The sequence below is a fragment of the Musa acuminata genome, chromosome BXJ1-2, assembly GCF_036884655.1.
Source record: "Musa acuminata AAA Group cultivar baxijiao chromosome BXJ1-2, Cavendish_Baxijiao_AAA, whole genome shotgun sequence".
Taxonomy (NCBI): Eukaryota; Viridiplantae; Streptophyta; class Magnoliopsida; order Zingiberales; family Musaceae; genus Musa; species Musa acuminata.
Window position 1 is genome coordinate 30,059,262 of NC_088328.1, and position 23,413 is coordinate 30,082,674.

The 23,413-nt window shown below is 39.8% G+C and overlaps 1 protein-coding gene across 4 annotated transcripts in view; it reads right to left on the reverse strand.

Annotated features, from left to right (window-relative positions):
- Positions 1-23,413, reverse strand: part of LOC103974965 (uncharacterized) — a 33,666-nt gene that overhangs the window by 9,692 nt on the left and 561 nt on the right. For 3 of the 4 annotated variants that reach the window (XR_010485642.1, XM_065101972.1, XM_065101960.1), the window contains exons 2-14: positions 21,702-21,757; positions 19,381-19,410; positions 19,241-19,295; positions 19,032-19,123; positions 18,885-18,940; positions 18,701-18,776; positions 18,413-18,479; positions 17,767-17,836; positions 10,212-10,278; positions 9,198-9,281; positions 9,058-9,099; positions 7,455-7,610; positions 3,558-3,635 (exon numbers count right to left, since the gene is read on the reverse strand). Coding sequence is in view for 3 of the 4 variants with exons in the window: in XM_065101972.1 (XP_064958044.1) it covers positions 3,558-3,635; positions 7,455-7,610; positions 9,058-9,099; positions 9,198-9,281; positions 10,212-10,278; positions 17,767-17,836; positions 18,413-18,479; positions 18,701-18,776; positions 18,885-18,940; positions 19,032-19,123; positions 19,241-19,295; positions 19,381-19,410; positions 21,702-21,757 (929 nt within the window). In the remaining variant the exon portion in view is untranslated. The remainder of the gene's footprint in view (positions 1-3,557; positions 3,636-7,454; positions 7,611-9,057; positions 9,100-9,197; positions 9,282-10,211; positions 10,279-17,766; positions 17,837-18,412; positions 18,480-18,700; positions 18,777-18,884; positions 18,941-19,031; positions 19,124-19,240; positions 19,296-19,380; positions 19,411-21,701; positions 21,758-23,413) is intronic. The other variant, XM_065101967.1, reaches the window with a different exon arrangement.

Here is a 23,413-nt window from a genome sequence, read left to right on the forward strand (position 1 = left end):
ACTAGTGTCATTACTTATAAAAGGAATCTCACAATGTTCAATGTACAAAAAAAATGTTTAGCAGCTACAAAATTAGAAATCAAAAAAGAAGAAACAACAATAGATAAAATAGCCAACCACTTTTTTGTATTTACTCTATCACAATAAAATTTGATGTAATTCATAAGATAAAAATATTACAAGAAAATGAATACATCAAAGGCATTCCCAGAGATGGATTTGACAGTTTTTAAGGTCAATCAAACATATCAATGGTGTCAATGAAGCCAGTTAGCATGGATGGGAAGTGACTAAAGTGCTGAAGAAATTTTCAGTTGATAAATCTGGCTATAACTGCAAAACTTGGTAGTGGTAGGAACTAAAGGAGAGCTTTAAAGGAAAAATAAGGGCAAGGTTCCATATGAATGGCATTTGCACATGATTAACCAATCTTAAGTTACAGGGGAAGCCTGCTAAAGAACAAGTCAGCATGTGAACTTCAACACAGAACTGGATTTAGATTTCTGAGATAGGACATCAAGGTTCATGGCGACATTAGGAAGTACAAAGACGTCAAAAGGACACTTAGAAGAGTTATATTCCAAGGTAGGCAATACCGAATGATACCGCCCGGTACGGGTGGTACGTACCAGTCCGACAGCATACCGGTACGCAAACCGCCCGCAACTGGGCGGAACGGTTAAAAGCACCCCGTATCAGATGATACGAGGCAATATCGAGCGGTAACGATCAAATTGACCGTTGGAGCCCTTTCTCATAGTATTTAAACCCTTCTTCTTCCCTATTTCACTCCATTAGATTCTCATGCTCTCTTAAACTATCTCAAACTCTTTTTTCTCTCCTAAACTCTACAAAACAACGATTTGTTAATTCAATCGAGACTAATTTGGGAAGATTAAGAGGAAGAAAATAAAAGATCAGTAGCCATCGTATAGACACAGAAAAAAGCTCATCGTATTCACGACCATCATAATATATGGAGAATCATACGGGCAACAACAGTATGGTGATAATTGGTCATCCTTCTCTGAGCAATATATGCCTCAGTAGATCAGTAGTGAAAGTAGAAGTTCTGACATTCACCAATATATGCCTCAAGAGCTACCTCAGACAAATATGATTCATGACGATCAGCCTACGATCAGCACCACATTGATGCATAAATGACATACAGTGTATCAATACACTATGTCATGGGATCAATTTTATGATAGGGTCCAACAAACATATCATATTGATATGCAGATATATAGGATCGAGGACACCGATCCACCACCCGTGGAGGCTCGTCGTTCGTTTTGGTGGTAGAATCAACAATCAGGTATATCTACATATGTGATTATTTAATTCATTTGACTTTAAGAGTTTATATGATAACAAAATAGTCTAACAATTCAAATGATTTTCTATAGATATTTCAATATTTACAAAAGGACAATTCATAACGAACTGAAATACAAACCTTGAACGAAACTTCCTCAAAGCCCGAAAAAGATATGTGATACTATTCTTACCTAATTTACATTTATTTTGCTAAACTTATACTATTACTATATTTATTTCTAACTTAAAAATCCAATTCTAACATTTTTTTATTTTCAGGTATTTTCGAAAGGTTTTACACCCTAAATTAGGTGTACCGCTAGGTATGCCCTGGCGTACCGCTCGGTACGCGTTGGCATACCGCTCGATACACCATACCATACATACCGAGCCAGCCTCGAAACACCAGTACGGTACGGTATTGCAGACCTTGTTATATTCTATGTGTAATGATCCAGTTCACCTTATAAAATCAACTGGACGCTACAATAAAAAAATCAACACCGCTTGTTGGAAGTTGTTGACAGCTGTTGAGACTGTTGAAAAAATTCGTTGCATGTCTGCCTCCCCTTTCTTTCCTCCTCTTCAACAGCTATTTGACTCCCGGTTGCCGCGACCACATAAAAATCCACCTCCTTCAATTACTAAAGTTGCGTCCTCATGCCACTGCTGACACCTCCTTCAGCACACGTCGCTGTCTCATCCTCATCCTCCACTTGTCCTCCTCAGGCCACAGTTGATGCCTCCTCCAGTACATGTCACCATCTCCTCTTCATCCTCATCTTCCTCTGCTTTTACTTCCTCATTTGATAGACATCATAACCTCTTATTCATCTTCATTATCTCCTACTCCGCCTTGGGTCTCCTCCTCCTCCATTCCTTTCTCTTTCTCGCTAGTCCAATCAGTAGTGACTCCTACCAAGTGTCCTTCTCACTAATCCAGTCAGTAGTGACTCATTCGAAGTGTCAATATTGCAATCCATATTGGTACTACTTACTGGTCCTCACGTCAACCAATGTCAGCATTGAACCAAGATTTTAAAATGAATCACAATCAATATGAACCTCATACTAACCATAAAACATGCTCAATTTAATATTACATGTCATGTTATTTATTCAGGACTTGGGTAACCATAAATTTCATGGGGATTATACTATAAAATACTGGAATTTTTAATTTTGACATGTTTTCAAATTAGCTTGAAAATATACAAATTGGCCAGTTTCATTTTCTATAGATCTCTGTAAAAGAGAAATAAAATCAAACATTTGTTATCACATCGTAGGTTTAACTACTCCATTTCAGATAGGTCCACTTGTGTCCTGGAAGGAGCTCTAAATATCTTGTTTTCCCATTTCTTAAGTTTTATCACTGATCTCAAGTCAAATGAGTAAACTTGGGTGACAAAGTCTGAGCAGGAACACCATGAATGCAAAACAATTTTAGATAAGTTTCAGACTCCATTTAGGTTATCATGTACTGGAAGGAAGCTGAAATTTTTCTTGCATTACCATTTCTTAAAGCTTTGACACTAATCTAATAATAAACATCAGTTACTGGGTGACAAATTTGATTAAGCAGGAACACCATGAACTTTCCTAATTTAGTTTTAAGTCTGAGAAAACACTAAGTATTTTCTTAAATTATTTGATAAAATTGATCTAAATGCATATTGGGCCATTTGGTATTCCATTAACATTGATAATATGTCAAAGGTGACAATAAATTAGTTTGACTAAAGAAGTATAAAATAATGTTATTTGATACTTCCATACTTCCATGTGAAGCTGCATAAATTGCGCCTGATATACATCCACGAGTTGGAAATATTGATGATAGAATTTAAATGCCAATTTGGAGTAAAATGCGCCCATACAAAGTATAATATATGGACATCAAAAAGGAACTCTGGTTATAAAGTGTTATATAAATTATAAACTATGTTATGTTATTTGCATCCTTAGTTCCTTACAATAGTAAATACTTCAATGCATAACAACACGGGTATATACGAAATATGCATGAATAGCATGAAAACCATGTTCTCTTCATTTTGTTGGTAATATGATCAATACAGCTATAGGAGAGCTTCCTCATCATAGAGACCAATTTTTGACATCAAGCATCATAAATTCTATCACATTTCATCGGCAATGGAAATAACAAATAATGATTTTAAGATTAAAAAATAGTTCACACTCATACTAAAGGCTGTTATTCTATGTCAGACCTGAAGAACTGGAAGACAAGCATTTGTTCGCTTAGCCTGAGCATTCTTCATAAAATGTGATTCATCTGCAATGACAATCTGAGCAGGAACAATCAGAACTAAAACCACAGAAGACATTCCAAGGATTCTATGAAAAAATATAAGATACGAGGACACTAGATGAATATATCTGCTACAATTGAAAACCAGAATAGTGCATGAATTTCTTATATTTGAAAAAGAAGAGGAAGAAGATCACAATTGCAGCAAACAAAATGAATGTCAAATTTAGTTTTTTAACCATCTGGTTTACAATGGTGCAAAAATCTTAACACCAAAAGAAAAAAAAAATACGGATGAAAATCTTAGGTAAAAGTTTCAAACCAACATGCTCGGCGACAGTTTACTTGCATTAACAAAACCATATAAAGTGTTCTTGTTGTAGTGATTTAAAAAGCGTTAGGCGCCAAAAGACGCCAAGGTCGAAAAACGCCCGAGGCGCTAGACGCTCGCCCGAGCAAAGCGAGGCGCTAAAATATAAAAACATATAATATAATTAATCTAATTATTTAAATAAAAAATATGCTATTAAATTAAGAAAATCGAGTACAAAATCACAATGTCATATTAATAAAAAGTCTCAAAAATTAAAACAATAAAATTTTACATCAAATCTATTGAGTTGCTTTGTACACTTGTCATTTATTCTGAAACCTAACAATAATTTTAAATAAATAAAAATTAATAGTATTAAAATTAAAATAATATATTATTAATCAAATAAATAAAAATATTATTATTAGTATACGGTTAGTAGTATACTATTAATATACTATTAACAGTATAGTGAGAAGACCGAGGTTGCTGAATCAACGACAGCGGTAGCAGGCGATAGTGGTAGCTGGAGCGAGAGCGGCGAGTGGCGAGCGGCGACGGCAGTGGGAGCAGCAGCGACAGCGGGAGTGGGAGCGGCAGTTGCGAGCGACAGCGCGAGCGACAACAACAGCGGCGAGCGACGATTATGGCAACGGTGAGAAGTCGACGAGCAACGATTGTGGCAACGGCAAGCAGCGACAGTGGCAACGGTAGCAGAGAGCAACAACATCGGAGAAGAAATCTCAGCAGCAAAATCGCGAGTGTTAGGGTTGGGGAAGTCGGGGAAATTGCGAGAGGGAGCTTGATATTGGTGATTTAGTTAGTTCGATTAAACCAACTAACGCACCGGAGGCCAAACCAGACGTAAAACACTAGTTCGATCTCCTGGTTTAACCCGGGCGCTCGCCCGATGCGCCCGACGCCTGGGCTCGAGTAATCGCCTAGGCGCTCGGGACGAGGCGCGTGGACATGAAGCGAGGCGCTCCGGCCTCGCCTCACACGAGCGCCTATTGAAATCGCTGTCTTGTCGTCATCTCGATTAATAGTATTGTTCTAATCTTGGAAACACCAATACTCTCAATGAGCTTCCTTTTTCTTTCCTTTCAAAGGCATAACTAGTGGCCTTCAAACCTAAAACCATCCAACTTTGTGGGTTATCAAGATTTAATAGAAAAAGAAAACAAACTATGAGATGTCAGATGAAAAAAAGAAAGTAACATGATGACTTCACCAATTTGTGGCACAAGAGAGACACAAATAAACGCTCTAACCCTGAAAAAGTTGACTGAGTTCTCCTTAGATATTTTCTTTCATACGCATAACCAGTAAATTGCAACTAATCCAACTACAGATGGAGCTCTGTTAAGCACATCGACTGAACCAATTGCATGCAAAAATGTTGGCTTGTCTTATCAAAGCATTTGACATAAATAATTTCTAAACTAATTTGATCAACTACATACCACAGTCAAATCTATTAAATTACAAAGAATAGGCACTATTTTGTATTTTAGTTGAACCAAAAGATACACAAAACACATTTGAGCCAGCACCTTGGCAAAGCCGGTCAGGTTGCCGAGAGATTATCCTTCAACAAAGTCTAGTTGATCCAAACATGTTTTAGGGGAACAAAATTACATACTATTGACTACTGAGTCACCAAGACTCTGAAGAACATAAATGTTTCCATCGTTGTGCCGAAAAGAATGCAAGATGCAGCACCAAGTTAAGGTTTAATCATTATGGAAGTTATTTTTCTGGATAGATCATGCTCCTATCAAGCCAGTACATGCCTCATACAGTAAAACATCCTCCTGTACCTTGCTGTATACCACAGCACACGCCATATGTTGTTTGAAACTAGTTTTGTTCAAAAACTTAAGTTACTCTACTTTTCCCTGTGATAACCACAGTAATTATAACATGAAAGTGCACAAGGTCAGTGTTGATGTACTATTTCATGCCCTAACGGAATAGCTAGGTGCCACAGTCTGCACCATGTATACAACCATACATGTTCAGGATGACTGTGTGAGTGTACAGTGCTGGTAAATTAAGAACTCCCATCACCCTTTTTACGTTCTCGTTTCTTTTTATTTTTTCCCTTCTCTCCCATTACCTTCTCCATTCACAGCCATTCTTCTCATTACAAAAAATTTCATGTTTGGATTCACCAGTTCTGGGACTGCATTATGTGTAACAATCATTTCATGGACTTCCTTTACTCATAATGTTACAATTTCTTTCTTTTCAATTTCTTGGTTTAATGTGAAGCAAAATTGATCCAACCATGATTGTGATAGCGTTAGCATTATAGTTAATGTTATCTTGGGTGATAAATTAGGTTAATTGGATGTTTGGCAAAGAATTGGAGCTTCCCTTACTGAGTTCCAAGCTCCAGAAATTTCAAAATGGAAATCATCCAGACCGCAGTTATGTCCATACGCCATAACTCCATATACCGTGTTTTTTTAATGGGTGGTATGATTGAGTCGACTTACAACTATCTTAACATAGTGATTGGAGTTACTCACATCTTGCAAAACTAGAATAATTTTTTTAATTGAAGGCCTTGAGACAGCAGTAAAAGATGAAAGCATATTATGATAATCTTTAAACAGGGTTGTAAGTTTAGATCAATGTTTGGAAACAGATCAAGCTCAACTTGTTTGTGAAGCATGAGTCAAGCCCAAACAATCTATTTTTTTTTATGGATTAACAAGTCGAACAGACCTAGGTCATTTTTGTTGTTTCAATCCCGTTCATCTTAGCCTACAGTTAAGCCTAATCTCTACCAATCATTTGATCAGGCCACTAAAATCAAATCCAAGTCCTGTAAGTATTATGAATTGAGATTTTAGAACCCAATGCTTTCGTGCCATTCTCACTCTATTCTATTTTCTTCTTTGGTTCTCCCGGTGGTGGTCATGTGGACCCAAAATGGACCAACCTACTTTCCAGTGCTCCCCTCCCACATTTCTGAATCTCCACCTCTACGAATACAACTATTGTTGATGCCAACTTGGCTGCTGCCACCTACTCGAAACCTCCAACACATGATTGAGCCTATGACCAACAAAAAAAAATTAAATATTCTCAAAAAAAAATATTATGTACATTATAGTTGGGAAAAGAAGTGTAAATTTCTTCCAATGTGGTGCTTAGAAATGTACCATTACAAACAGCAATTTTCTTTTTAAGATTAAAAATGTTTGCATCATATTCAAAACCCTAGAAACAAAATAATTCCAATTATTTCAAACATAAAATTCCCCATGTTTCAAAAACTAAATGTGTTCAGCATATAAGCAAGTGAAAATTATTTAAATAAAGGACTACAACCTTTCAAAACCTCCTTTCTTATCATTTGTCAAGTCTAAAATTAAAAAATGCTTTGTTAATTCAATTTGAATCAGGGTACTTGGACCGCGGAAGAGGGTCTCTCGGGGCAGCCTATTTTATCGATAAAACGAATGATAATACAAATAAAGAAAATAAGATATTGAAATGAGACAGACATTAAGAAAAAAATGTTTCAACAACCTTAAACTCAGAAGCCAGAAGTATATCTTGTATCTTAGGAACAACATCATAAGAAATTATGTTGAAAACGCCATCTAAATGGATATTTGACTTCAAATTCGAGGACACTATCTTGAATCCAGCCTTGTTAGCCCCTCCACGTTGAGATAGAACTACCTTCAAAGACAATCAAACACGATCAATGTTCACACTTGATAGGATAACTAATGTTCACACTTGATAGGATAGTTCATGTTGTTTGATCAGTGTCCTTAGTTCTAGCACGAACTCAGATTTTCCACTTCAAGATGCATTATAAACCTACCAGTCCCAAACAAGGAAAGTGTAGAAAGTGTTATATTGAATTAAATAAAATCAAAAGTTCAAATATAAACAAAAATAAGACCATCTTTACATGTCCAGCATCAAGAAGCCACCAAAGATATAAAAGAACCATTTTGCAATAGCAGCATATAAACAAACTGGGTTTTTATGAACACTACAGTCTCTACACATTACTAGCTAAACTAAATTAAGAACTTCAATTTAGGTACGATATCCATTTGAAAATTCATATTCCACCAGATTAATACAATTATCATATGTCGCTACCACCATCAAAAAGGTGACAAATTCAAAAGGTTCCCACCAATGTTGATCTCGAAAAGGCTAAGGTATAACCCTAACCCTAGAAGTACAAACGGTGATATGGTAGTTTTATTCACTTTCTAAGCATTTATTATTTTAATAGAAAATTCATTAAATTGTCTGAGCTGACAAATGGAGACTGGAAAAAAAAATAAGTTTACAAATTGTGCCACAATTTCCTTAACCCCTCTCTTTATAGGTAATAAATCAAAATTAAGTCAAATAATTTCTATCAATACAATATTGTGCACAACTTTCTTAGGAATAAAACAATCAGAAAATGAAGAAACTGCAAAAATATTTCCTTGTGTGTTTACCGTTTTTAAACTTTTGGAAAGAAAAGAATATACTTGACAATCAGGAACCACAGTGCACTGTGTACAACATATTGTCAATATATTCTCAGCAAGTCAATATAGGAAATGCCCCTAATGACAATACTGTGTGACTATATTGGAAGAAGAGAAAACTGAAAAGGATATGTAGGTTTCTAATTCATGACAAAAGAGGGGCATCCTGGCATGAGAATTCCACCACACCAAGGTCAGGTGTAGGACCAAATATAAGCAACCCCGACCCTTCAGCAAAAGGCTAGCCCGATGATTGAAACCCATGAAGCCTAGGATGCAATGTAACCACCTTAAAAAGGCACCAATCATAAACAAAAGCAAAGAGAAAACATATAACATCCTGTTTTTACAATAGGCCTAGGACATTAATTATAACTGAAGCACCTCATAAGAACAATTGCAAAGAAAAAATGATAAGAAATTAAACTACTTTCAAAATAAGAGCATGTAACATGAATCCAACACAAGGATAAACTTTCATGAGAAGTCCAATTTTAGATTCCAATGACTAAGACATAACATTCAATTGAGAAGAATATTCAAATACAAATGAAGTAAATTTCGAGTTAAAACAAAAAAAAAAGACTTATAATTTAAGATCAAAGGCAAAAGCTTTTATTACATACCAGAATATCTGCAGAAGATATATTAAGCCACTGCTGAATCATCTGCAAAACAAATTTAATGATTACCGAGGGGCACAGAGTATGTTAAGAGACAGTGATTCGATATGAATAATCAAAGAGAAGTAGGGTCTAATATTCACAGAAGCCCATTGTAAACGCAAGGAAGACGGGGTGACAACAAGAACAGGCCATGCATCCGGAATGCAAGCAGCAACAGCAATTCCCTGTAGAACAAAGCAACCAGTTCTCGTAAACAACAAGTTGAATATCCAGTTGGTACACAATGAAATTTATCATCTCAAAAATAAAACATGTTAATGTCACAATACCAATGCTACAATAACGAATATTACTTGCTAGTGTGAGCTTTATGTCAAACGATTTCAACCTAATCTGCAATAGAGAAGAAAATGAACCCTAGATAAACATAAGTTACCATAAAGGAGTTGGAGAATGCTGAATCAGAAAGTATTCTCATCGTTAGAGACTGTAAGTCATTGGATAATGTTGAATGAGAAAGTACTCTCATGAGAGACTGTAAATCTAAATTTTAGGTTGCTGTAATTTTATATATTAAGATGCATAATCTACAATTTGAACAATCTTCTTTATAGGTCTCCAGAAGTTCAACTTTAGCATGATATGAGTGTCTTGTTCTAGTGCCTCCCAGTGCTATGCACTCTTGCTCATCCAGATTGCTTGCTTGCTTGCTGAAGGGTTTATATAATGCCATACATCATTACCGTGGCAGACACTTTCAGGTTTTAACTTCTAAGCCAAGCCATAGCTCAGAAGATCTTGCAAATTTACCAAATCCTAAGTAGCCTTGCTCATTTGGTTTGCTCATGCTTTTTGTCATCGTATGAATTGTTTTTTCAGTAAAACCCTACTTAATTTCAGAATTTATCTAAAACGTAAGGTTGGTATGATAATCTTAAAGTTTAAATAGCAAACAGCAAGTTTTACAAATAGCCTATGAGAATGCTAAGAGAATAATTATGAAAATAAAAACTGAATAGACAACACTAAATGATGGGAAACTAAATGCAAAACCAATCCTATAAATAAAAATATATAAGATGATCCAACTTGAATAATATAAGCAATGAAGAACTTAAAAGCTCAATACAAGATCTGGGCCCAAAATCCAATACCTGTAATGTCTTTCCAAGACCCATTTCATCAGCTAATATAGCACGTCCACCATGCTGCAGCACGAATCTAACGCAGAAAAATAAATTGCAGTTTAGATTACACTGAAAAATTCTGAAAGGAAATTAAAAAGAAATGTCCATTTCAATGAATGAAGTCCTTAGATATTCCAGTGAAACAATTCCAAGCAGAATTTACTGTAGAATTTATCAAAAGTAAATCGTATGGAAGAAAGAGAACACCAATAACTTCTATTACATTTGAAATTTGTCATGCAAGATTCTGCTCAGGATCATTTTGCTGGACACGAGATACTCTTACGATCTTGGTTATGATGGGGTGTCAAAAAGTTGTATTTAGGTACCCAAAAACCTCATGAATGTTAAAAATTGTACTGCTTTAGTTATGAAAAAAATGTTTTGGATTGGACACCATTCCACATTGGTAATTATCCCAGAGACACAACAAGAAAACTTCCACAACTTACTCTAGATATTAAAAAACCTCTTTTTAAATACTAAAATCCTTCTACTATTGAGTGGATATGAAGATAGCAAATAATAATATTTTACTGATCACTAATAAGTAATAAGTAACAGTGATTTAAAAAGCACTAGGCGCCAAAAGACGTCAAGGTCCACAAACGCCCGAGGCGCTAGGCGCTCGCCCGAGCGAAGCGAGGCGCTAAATTATAAAAATATATAATATAATTATTTAAAATTATCTAAATTATAAAAAATATATAATATAATTATAACAATAATTTCAAATAAATAAAAATTAACAACATTAAAATCAAAATAATATATTATTAATCTATTAACAGAAAATTAATCATTTCAAAATTCAAATAAACTTAATATTAAGAGTATACTGAGCCTGATAGAGAAACGAAGCAGCGGCGAGCGGCGGCGGCGAGCTGTCACGGACTTAGCTGGTTTTGCCTAAGTCGTGCGGCACCCTTGCGTGTCCATCCGCAAAGGTCAGCCTCCCCGAAGCCTCCCATTGTCCCTTAGGACCACCAAAAGAGAGAACGGGTTAGAGAGAACGCCTCAATCGGGATCCACAAGCAAACATCTCCGAAAAACACTTCATAGACAATGCAAATTACAAACAGACTTTACAAGCTCTGAACAGTGGCACAACAAAGGGTAAAATGGTCAATTACAGACCGAAAATCTCTCGCACGTGTCCACATGACACTACCTTTATTTACAAGCCTAAAGAGGCCACCAACCCAACTAAAATTGGACTATTAAGCCTTCGGCCGTCCCCCTACATGCTGTACAAGACATGAACAAACCAAAGGACACGGACATACATAAGCATTACATCAAACACCCTGTTTAGAAGTTTGTCCGTGACATTCTCCCCCACTTATTCCTTCGACGTCCTCGTTGAAGCCTTTGTCGACACTGCAACTTCTCGCCTTTGCTGAATCTTCAATCTTCTGCTCCAGCTACAATACGCCTCGACTCCCAACTGCTCTCCGCTGCTGTTTTTGAGTAGTCGAATCTTTTGATCCGCTATGCTGCTACAACTCACCAATGACTCTGACTCTGGTGTGGGGTTGGCTGAGTTGTGTTGATCCTTGTTGATTCCTGCGGATCCCCCAGATGAAGGAAAAGACCATCCTTACTGCGCCAGTCTCTCAAAGATTCATCATGCTGCTTGAACTGGTTGGATGCTTGTTGGAGCTTTAACGAGCATCGTCTCGCAAACTTCTGAAGTTTTGGGTCCTTCCTCCACAGAATCTGCTCATTGACTCTTCTTTCAGTTAGTTGTCACATCCAAGTAGGTTCGCATCACTTCCGCTTTCGATTAGCATTTCGTTGGGAAATGAAGCGGACAATCTACTCTCAGTAGCACTGATCACCGTTGGTGAGGATTTGACAACTATTGTCTTCCATTATCTTCGAAGGGTCTTTGAACTTGTGCAGAGCTCCTCTGCTGGATAGATAAGAGAATTGGGGTACTCGGTTTCGCCCATCCTCTTAAGAGTTGAGAAGGCAAAGGTTACTTGACTTCGCCCGCCTCCTCGAGGTTGTACTTCATGCATCGAGCTGGTTACTGGCCTTCGCTTGCTCTTTGCTCACACTTCTGAAGCACTTGAAGTGTTTGCACTCCTTGCGTTGAGTTAGCTACTGTGATTCACCTTCTCAATGCCATTGAACTTCTGGAATGCAAGAAGTTTTCACCCCAACTTGGAGTAATTCTCTGATAGATGAGGTCGCCTCTGAGATTGTACCGTCTTCTCCATCAACCCTGCCGCCTACTCCACTGAGTAGCAAAGGTACAGCACCACGTACTGCTTGCTTCGTTCCTTGGTCGTGCACTCTTGCATGACCCGAAGTCCTTCACTTACGGCTATCTTGATGAGAAACTTGTTGACACCGGTCTTACGAAGTTCCTCGGCCTCTGCCCTTCAGCCTTGTCTCGGTACTTGGAGATTGCCTCTGCATGCTCCACCTCCTCGGCCCTTTTCACGACCAAGCGCTCTCCCTCCATGAGAGCAAGGGATCAATGACTTTCACGGAAGTCCCGCCTCTGCGGTACCATGGCGCTGCCATGCCCATGGCCCTACTATCCGTTGCCTCGCATCTGCATCCCTTTTCTTCACGATCAGTAGATATGTCTCCGAGGCACTCCTCTGAGTCTACCTCCATTCTAACTGATGCTTGATTTTGGGTAGCTAAGTCCCTCTGGACTTGTCGTCGCTTCCTCGCCCCTTTCGACCCCCTGCTTCAACACCTCTGTGTTCTCCAAGCAGACTGTTTGGTCGATGGAAAGACAGACTGCAACTCCCATGCATGGCCTCTGCCATCACGTTGTAGGGTTTGTACCAATTCTGTTCTCCTTAGCTTCCTTGGTAGCAACGTTCGCTTACTTGACCTTGTCCTCTGACTTGTCGGGCTCCCTTAAGCGAATATGGGCTCTGGGGCAGTCCAACTCTCCAGCTGCTTCGATCATACCTCTGCATGATCAAATCCCTCCGTGGAACTCACTGGTACTTGCATCCGAACTTTTTCCCTTAGTGGAACACAGCCCCCGTATGCTGATGACCAAGGTTTTCATCCGATGCAAAATTCGATGCACGCCCAGAAGACCCGCCTCTGCGGTACCATGGCCTTCACTCCTTGAATCCATAGCCCTTCTTACCGTCGTGTTGTTCACCGAAGTGGAGCTTCCAGTAGCTCCCGATCATACCTCCATATGATCTAGTCCCTCACGGGACTCACTGGTACTTACATTCGAACTCTTCCCTTGGTGGAACACAGCCCCCATATGCTGATGACCAAGGTTTTCATCCGATGCAAAATTCGATGCACGCCCGGAAGACCCGCCTCTGCGGTACCATGGCCTTCACTCCTTGAATCCATAGCCCTTCTTGTCGTCGTGTTGTTCACCGAAGTGGAGCTTCCAGTAGCTCCCGATCATACCTCCATATGATCTAGTCCCTCCCGGGACTATGTCGTGTGTGTCGCATTGCCACGAACTATTCCACCACGATCCGCTGCACCATGTCGCCTCCTGGTGACATCTCCATTGCATTCTGATCCTTGTGGAATAAACTCGAATTGTGAACCCTCCATGTGTAGCCTCTGCCAATACATCGCAGGATCTTTTCCACCTTCGATTTTGTTCGCTCCTTTGGCAATCGACCTTCATCCACCCACTCTTGGGTCACACCGAGATGAAGCACCGCACTAGGACAGTCCGTCGCCTAGTAGCTCCCGAAGTCCCCTGACTTCACTGCAATTTGTGCACCATTGTCTGGATCCTGGGCCTCTGCCCCTACCAGCACAATCTCCGCTGCGCACCGCTTCCTTCATGGCAACTTGAATGACAACACTGTGGCATATTCTTCAAGAGTACCCACCTCTGCGTCCTCTTGCCCCGTGCTAAGGCCTTCTGAACTCAACTTCGCCTCCGCAAATTGAGTCGTCTTAGTTCCTTCATCAAATGCTCCTCCGAGATAAGGTGCATGTGCCCCGAAGCTCCCTTCGTCTTTGGCACCATGCAAGATGAGTCCGCTCCGTCAGAATGAAGGACCCATGGAACAACATGATCTTACTCTTGCCTCTGCAAGAGTTCATGTCCTTGACCTCTGTCTAAGGAAAGCACTGTGCCTCTGCTCCATGTTCCAACTCCTATGCTGGCTCCCTTCAAGCGGCTTGAGTACTTCGCCAAGTTACACCCAAGTTGCTCCACTCCTCGTGTTTGCATTGAGTCGATGGTAGCCCTTGCGCCCACCATTCCACGGGTCAGCCCTCCCTTGAGTCCGATCTCCATATCGACTCCAAGTGTGCCTCCATTTGAGTTGCTTTGGGTCGCTCCCCCACTTGATCTCGCAATGCATCCACCAATGCATTCTCTCAAGCGAGATCATGCGACGACTCCCCGCCGCTTGCTCAGTCCATCGAGCTTCATGGAGTTGTTGTTTATTGAGGTACTCCTCCTCAACATGTGCAGTCCGTCGCACATGATTCTCCCTCTAGAGAGCCGAGACTTATCCCTCCTGGATAACTGTCCCATTGGAGCAACATCTCTCTTCGTTTCGGAGACCACCATCCCCTTGGACTACTCCGATCTGCTGAACAAACTGTGCATTGTTCTGCCTCCTGCAAACGCACTTGCTAGATTACGATTCCACGTCAATACAGCCCCCGCTGCACCACTCAAGGCCTAGCAACATGTTGAACTCGTTGCACACTTCAGCCTCCTACGGACGTATCCTTCACATGCCGAAGAGAAAGTTTCAATGCTCCATGGCGCCGAGTTTCGGTCGCCTTGGGATGGCCACGAACATACCATCGTCCGCATACAAGCCCATGCATGAGTACCAAATTCTTCGAGTTAGCAATTCCCCTCACCTCTGTGAGCTTTGCATAACTCTTTTGGTCGTTGAGCAACTCATTCCACCTTGCATGGTCTCATTCTTGCCAAGCGCCTCGCTTGCCTAGAGCACCATCAAGTATAGTTGTCAACGTTGAGCCGTAGCTCAAACTCAGCCATCCCAACCTTTGTGCGCTCCACATTCTTCCAAGCTTGTCTGATCTCGTTGTGCCTCTTGCGCGAAGGGTTGGTCATTCCTCTGAATGCCAATCTCAGATGCCCGCTCCTCCGAGCGACTCCTTTTCCCTACATCTCCATGCCCGTTTTCCCCCAAACGGTCGCGCGTGTGTTGACTGCCCTCAACGCAGCCCCGCTAGGTCCCCCACATTTGCATGCTAAGTGTTTCTATGAGTGCTTGTCCCGCTCTGATACCATCTGTCACGGACTTAGCTGGTTTTGCCTAAGTCGTGCGGCACCCTTGCGTGTCCGTCCGCAAAGGTCAGCCTCCCCGAAGCCTCCCATTGTCCCTTAGGACCACCAAAAGAGAGAACGGGTTAGAGAGAACGCCTCAATCGAGATCCACAAGCAAACATCTCCGAAAAACACTTCATAGACAATGCAAATTACAAACAGACTTTACAAGCTCTGAACAGTGGCACAACAAAGGGTAAAATGGTCCATTACAGACCGAAATTCTCTCGCACGTGTCCACATGACACTACCTTTATTTACAAGCCTAAAGAGGCCACCAACCCAACTAAAATGGGACTATTAAGCCTTCGGCCGTCCCCCTACATGCTGTACAAGATATGAACAAACCAAAGGACACGGACATACATAAGCATTACATCAAACACCCTGTTTAGAAGTTTGTCCGTGATAGAGCGGCGGCAGCAGTGGCGGCAGCGGCAGCAGCAGCAGCAGTGGCGAGCGACGGCAGCGGCAGCGGGAAAGGGAAAGGGAGTGGAAGGCGCGAGCAGCGGGAGGCCTCGAGGGAGGCGCGAGCAGCGGGAAGGCTCGCGGGAGGGCTCGCAGGAGGCGCGAGCAGCGGTAGGGCTCGCGGGAGGCGTGAGCAGCGGGAGGGCTCGAGGGAGGCGCGAGCAGCGGGAAGGCTCGCGAGAGGGCTCGCAGGAGACGCGAGAAGCGAGAGGGCTCGCGGGAGGCGCGAGCAATGGGAAGGCTCGCGGGAGGCGCGAGCAGCGACAGCGGCAGCGGGAGCAGCGGCAGCGAGCGACGAGATCGCGATCGGGATCGAGAGCGACAGCGACAGCAGGTTAGTGTTGGGTTAGGGTTAGGGTTAGGGTTGGGGTTATATCGGTTTAGTTGGTTCAATTGAACCAACTAACAACCGAACCAGGACCGAACCAGACCTAAAATTCTGGTTCGGTCGCCTTGGTTTACCCAGGCGCTCGCCCGAAGCGCCCAGCGCCTGGGCTCGGGCGAGCACCCAGGCGGCGCCTGTTTGAAGCGCGCCGCCTGGGACATTAGCGAGGCGCTCGGGCCTCGCCTCGCCTCGCCCGAGCGCCTAGGCGAGCGCCCGAGCGCCTTTTGCAATCACTGATAAGTAACAACATGAATGTTTTAGGATCATGCACATGAGAAAAGAAGCTTCAAGTAACACAAAATGAAGAAAAAGGTTTTTAGTTCACAAATCAGAAATGTAGATTAGTCGGCCACCTAAAGCTACTAGTTAATTTGATATAATATACCAATTTGTTCTAGTTAATTTAGTTCACAAATCCGAAACACAGATTTTGTGAAGCAAAAGAACTTATCTCAATGTTAGAATGTTTGAACTAGAAATATAACTGCAGAAACCCAAACAAAAAGAACTTATCACAATGTTTGTGAAGCAAAAAAAAAAAATCATTGTGATCGACTCTTTTCCATTTTTGCTCCACACCAGAGTTAAGTGAAACCAATAGGACTATACCAGTTTATATGGAATTGAAACTAAAATGTATTTTATCTCAGATCTTGTATTGCAGACATTCTGGTTGAGAACCAGATCGATTAACTTCAGTGCTCCTCTTTACAGAAGGTAACTACACAGTTCTCTCTTGGATTTACAATGTGGCATGAGCTCCTAGTGTCTCCTACAGCAGTCTAAGTTCCCTTCATCATTTCCCTCTACCACAGTTAAGAAATGTCATAGAGTAGCTAGAAAAAAAGATGAGGCAAGAAGTAGCCACCATATGAGAGGATTTCCCCAGAGCAACAGATATGCCAGTTTGTGTACCCAACAATTAGTGCCGATAATTTTTTATTTTATGCACCAACAGACAACTGCTTATTAAGTTTTGGCATTGACAAGCCTGCACATGCCATTCTGTTGACCAGACATGGTTGTTGATAAATTTGAAGTTTCAGGTTACATAATCAAATTTAGATAGAGGTGTTGGGGTCTGGAAGGAATAATATCACTACAATTACCATCTTCGCATTGTTATTTTCAAACATAGAACTTTCACTCAATAATGTCACCCTATTAGATGTCCATCAGGAGAAATGTGCGACCAGCAAACAGATCCATCCATTATTACTATAGATGTATATATGCATTGAAATAGAGACCTATCTACATTTTACTATGGTTGTATATACGCAGATGGAAGGTAATCGCAAACTACATACTGCACGCACCACGCTTACGTCAGATACATAATTTAATTAAAAATACATTATTTTGAAAACCCAACAAAAAGACTTGCCACTTCGTACCTAATTCCTTCTCGTTGGAAAGGTAGAAGTTTTGATTCAACATAGCTTGGCATCCTGTCATATAGATCTTCTTAAAAGACAAGTTAGTATTGAGAAAGAAAATGTTATGTGAGAGCAACATAACAAGAAAAGAAGAGCGAAGGTTATATTGAACAATTTCAGTACCTATATGTGAAGGACTTTAAAAGCTATTTTAAAAAAAATTAATTATTATACTAATAAATAATAATAATGAATTTTGAAGATTATGCATCATGTCCACAGAAATAAAATGATGCCAGGATACACACTATAAAAAGGCTCTCTGATGACAAGAAATGGGTCAAGAAACAAACACCAAAATATTAATGAAATTAAAAAAAGGATCCAACAGAACGAAGGACCAATTCTAATTTGTAACTTGAAGATTGAAGTTTCATTTTCAGTTTATCTTCTATGCATGATTGAGAAATGTCATTTTCGTTAAGAGACAAATATGCTTGACAAATCTGTGGTATAGAAAAGTAAACTAAAAAGATGATTACATCATTGCATTTCTCATTCAAAGCTTAAATTTTGCTTCAAATGCAAGAATAGTACAGGCATAATCCACACCTCTTGTACACATGTAATCCATATTCTTAATGGAACTCTTGTTTACATGTACCTCGTAGATCTGGAACAGCAGATGCAGCAGCAAGGGCACGTCGGACTAATGGATCAAGCTTTTGAACCTGGAAGACATGGTGCTTAAATGAGTTAATTATTGCTTATTTGAATAAAAACTAATGTTAATTATGAATTCCTATCCGTGTGATATGTCACTGATTCAAAAGGTGAAAGACCACAAGATGGACAATAATTGAAACAATTTATCCTGTTTGATATTATTTCATTGATTAAATGTATTACAGAATAATATCATAAGCAAAGAGCTACAACATGAGGAGCAAACCTTAACATCCACACCAGCCACCGCGTTAAGAACTTCCTCAGCCACATCCAAGGATGATAGAGGGAACATCCATAGTCTAATGTTTACCATTTGAAGGAACATAAAATGTAAAGACAATTAGTTATCCCACCTAACTTAATGAACCCAATCAAACTCCATGAAAGTATCATGAATGTGTCAATACCTTTCCCTTCCATGCCAGCTAGCCTTTGGGATCTTATGAAATGCATCTACAAGTAACTAGAATGAACCCATAACAATAACAAATAGTTCTAATGAATTGTCTTTTGAATATACATCAAAGACTTCAGGTGATATGCCAATACAATACCGGATGATAATTGAACTTTGCCGCAATAACACCACTGGCATGAAGACAAAGTCTGACACAGAGCTTGGACACAGCAAAAGTGGTATCTTTCCCTGGAAAGACAAACCAGAGTAAATCATAATCATATGACAACTGTAGAGAAAGAGCAAAGAAGTATCTAAAAGCTCAAGATAAAACTCTTCAGATAGTGGTCAAACAGATTCACATACCAGTTTCTCTGGATGCATCCGTTGAAGATAGACCTAGCGCAGGAAAGGTTTCAACCTAGATAAGAGGAATTAGGCAAATAAGCGACTCACAAATTAGTTATGGAACTTGGCATTGATAGTGGCATATCAGGAGATGAAACATTTCCAACTTGATGCCTATCTTGTGAGTGCTGCAAAATCAAAAAAGACAGAAGAAATAAATCAGTTTAAAACAATGGATAAATGGCATTCCAAGCCATCAATGCAATATCTGTCTTTTGTGATATAGATAAATGAATTCAAAAAAATTAAGGCAGCCGTAACAGAGTTACAGACAACAATAAAGAGAGATAATATATTATCTTTTATCCAAATATATTGTAAATTGCAGAAATTGAAAATAGTTTCTGTGCTTTGAATTTATAAAGCGTCATACAAATTTGGAGTTCCTTCATCTTTAACCTTTCCTGGACTCTTCATTTCTTAAAAATTGGACTTTCATGTCATACTTCATAAAACAAAACAGAATACCTGTCTGCATTGGCTACATGTTGCCTTTATATTCTAATTTAGCTAGTTGCCTTCAATAGCTAAGGCTATTCAAATTAGCCAACAATCAAAGGTGATCATTCCGTGACTAACTTTTGGAAATTTAAAAAGAAATTGATGTCAAATAAGGGCAAGCAACATCTCCCATCATGATTAACCACCATAGTTTTAAATTGATATACTTCAAAATAAAACAGGTGCAGGGGCTATGAAGCATCAAATTATGTTTAAAAGGTCTGTGTGTTTCATCAAGCACAAAACACATTATTGCTTAGGAGGGGAGGGAAAAATCAAATAACATACATTTATGCTATCTTCTCTTTTTTCCAAATTAACATCTATAGAAATAAAAAAAGTTTTGAACTATACTTCTGCAAGATCTGTCAAAGATAAGAAGCTACCCTATTTCTCCAAATGCAAGATTGGTTCAGAAAAAATGCAATCGTGATTCTTCTAGATTAAGGCATTATCCTAGATATTACGTATCACAATTTTTATAAGGCTTCCAGTGGATATTTAAAAATGGGAGCGTAGGGTTTATGCAAAATTCAATAATGAGATGCTATATCTATTATAGTGACGATGGTAGTGACGACGGGTTGATGGTGGTGGATCTCGAGAATGTCCTTGGAGATGGGCGGGATAGAATCCTAGAGGTGGAGCTCGAACAACATCTTGTGGGGGGAGAAGAGGAGAGAGAGCGACGACAGAAGGTAAGACAAAGGAAGAGGAGGAAGAGGACGATGGTCGCGTTGCATCATCCTGCATCTACGTCGACACTGCTCTGCATCTGCAATAGCATCGCCATCGCCTCGTCCCCTTCCTCCTCTTCCTTTACCTCACCTCCCGAACCGATGCAGATGCAGAGCGATGTCAATGTATATGCAAGACAATACAGAGTGACCATCGTCCTCATTATCTTCTAACTCTCCCTTTGCTCACGTTCCATCGCCACTCTCCCATCGCTTCCTTCTCCTCCCCCTGCAAGAAGCCGTAGAAATCCCAAAAACTCCACCTCCAAAACGTCACCCTGCCCATCTCTAAGGATATCCCTGAGATCCACCACCACCATCATTAAACTATGATCACTATCGCAGCCGCCACCCCACCTCGATCGTCAATATTATAAATGACATCGACAAAGTTGATTATCGTGTCATTCTCGTCGACCACCATTACAACAATCACCTGTGGCCGTCGACGACGCCATTATCCGCTATCACCATAACAATCGACAAAGAAGTTTTAAGTATGACATAACTAAAAAAAACATAATTAGAATATTAAATTTATTTTTTTGTCTATCGTTTTGGTATCATTCCTACACGTGTTATATCATCCGTCAACAAAACCAACGACGTTAGAATAAATGAAGTTAAATGTTTCACTTTCATAACTATAAAGATTTAAATATAATTTTTTAAAATCTAAGAATCAAAATGTTAAATTAGTCAAACTACTTATCAAAGCACGGTAGTGTGTGACAAGCCCATAGTCTTCTTAGTTCTTAGTCATATTTCAAGTCAGTCCCTTGATGTGAGCCTCAGGTTGCATCACAAAAATATTTTCCTGATAGCAGTTTGAGCATCAAATCTGCAAACAAAGCTCACACGAAAACAAGAAAAACTCTAGAGGAGTTCAGCAAATAATAAAGCATTGATTTAAATATTTACAATAAAAGCTTGTAATCAGATTTGACTGAATTCAATCAGAAAGCATGGACTTGTGACAAGAAGACATGTTTAAAGAGTAATTGTTGACCTCATCCACAATGGCCTAAAAAAAACCATCGACAAGTTTCCTCAAGCACATAAACAGTACAGATATCAAAGAGATGGCAGATACTCATTTGGGCTTTGTCCAAATCAGCCATATTTTGAGGCTCACATTCTGCACTAAAAAGGCGAATAAGTAAAGCTGAAGTGAAGCTTACTGATATTGCTCCGCATGAAGCCCAGCGTAGACTCCGTGGGACTGCCATCCTCGGACCTGCATCAGCACAACTGTAATTATTTCTCATGTTCAAAACGATTTAGACAAAACATTTTGATGATGAAAGTGAGAACCAATTCTGGCAGGAAAAAAATGGCTTATAATAATATGTACTATCTCAAGAAGAACAAAAATGAAATATAGAACCTTCTTCAGCTCTTGTCCTTTCTATTGGAATAAAAGAAACATGCTTTAGTAAATGTAAGAGTTTAGACACAAGGATCTAATAACAGTATGTCATAAACATGTTTTGGTGCATTTTTAACATGATATGAGCAAATAAGTCAGGGAAGCCTCGAGGGCTTGCATAGGTACCCGAGTGAGATGAGAGAAGCAAGGTCCAAGCGTATCTAAAGGTATGTTTGAGAACACATTTGATATGTGGATCGATGGTCCAATTCACATTTTAAATTTTAAATATGAATTGATGTTTGATATTTTTTTTTCAAATTGCATTTGGCCTGGATACTGCATTACAAATGCTTAAATGTTGATGCTATCTTAGGTTAGCATTAACATTTCCACATTTGTGGGATGCTAATGAAATTCTTTGAATTTCATATAATGTATTATAACATTTTATAAAATCATAAGATTGTCATCATAAAATGGAAACCCTAACCCTCATTTCCTCTCCCCTTCTCTCGAAACCAAAATGAAATTTTATTTACTTATTTCCAAAGATTATTTTACATTCATTTATATGATTGTATTCTTCTATTTATTATATTTCTGGACCATACAATTTTCTTTTGTAAGATTCTAAATATTTATTTAAATAAAAAATATGTATTCACTTTTGAATGAACATTAAAAATATTATTCAATGAACTTTTGAAATACAATTTTACCAAACAACACTTACACCAATGTACAATTAAAATATAATTTTAATCTATTATTTACCAACACTCAAAGCATTCTACAACGACACATTCATTCAAGCACCTTTCTCCAAATGCACCTTCGAAATACAAATGTGTTCCAAAATGCATCCTAAATTTTAAGGAAAGGCAAATTAACACCTGGGCAAGGTGAGGCAAGGCTCGAATGCCTCTAAATTGTTCAGCCAAGCGAATTCACACTCGAGTAAGGCGAAGTGAGGCAAGGCCCAAGCGCCTCTAAATTGTTCGAGCAAGCAAATTCACACCTGGGTGAGGTGAGGCGAGGTGAGGTGAGGCGAGACGAGGCCCAAACACATCTAAATTGTTTTAACATGCAAATTCATGCCCAGGCGAGATAAAGCTTGAGCGACTCTAAATTGTTCAAACATGCGAATTCATGCTCAGGCGAGGCGAAGCGATGCAAGGCCTGAGCACCTCTCAATTGTTGGGCAAGCAAATTCACACGAGGGTCCCGGGAAAGGCGAGGCAAGGCACGAACACCTCTAAATTGTTCGGGCAAGCAAATTCAATTGGGTGCTGCTTAGGCGTGCCCAGTCCCAATGAATCTGATTGAGCTTGAGTTGAACCCAAATTTATTGATTCGTTTCAACCAAGATAACTTGACTTCCTCCAAACGCACCCCCTACTTGCCGTGCACAAACCCTAGCTTCCCAGCCCCTCGCAGCCGACTCTCCTCCCTGTCAATGATCAGCGGCCACCTTTCTCCCTTTCCCAGCAATCAACATGCCCTGTGAAACCTCTTCCCCCT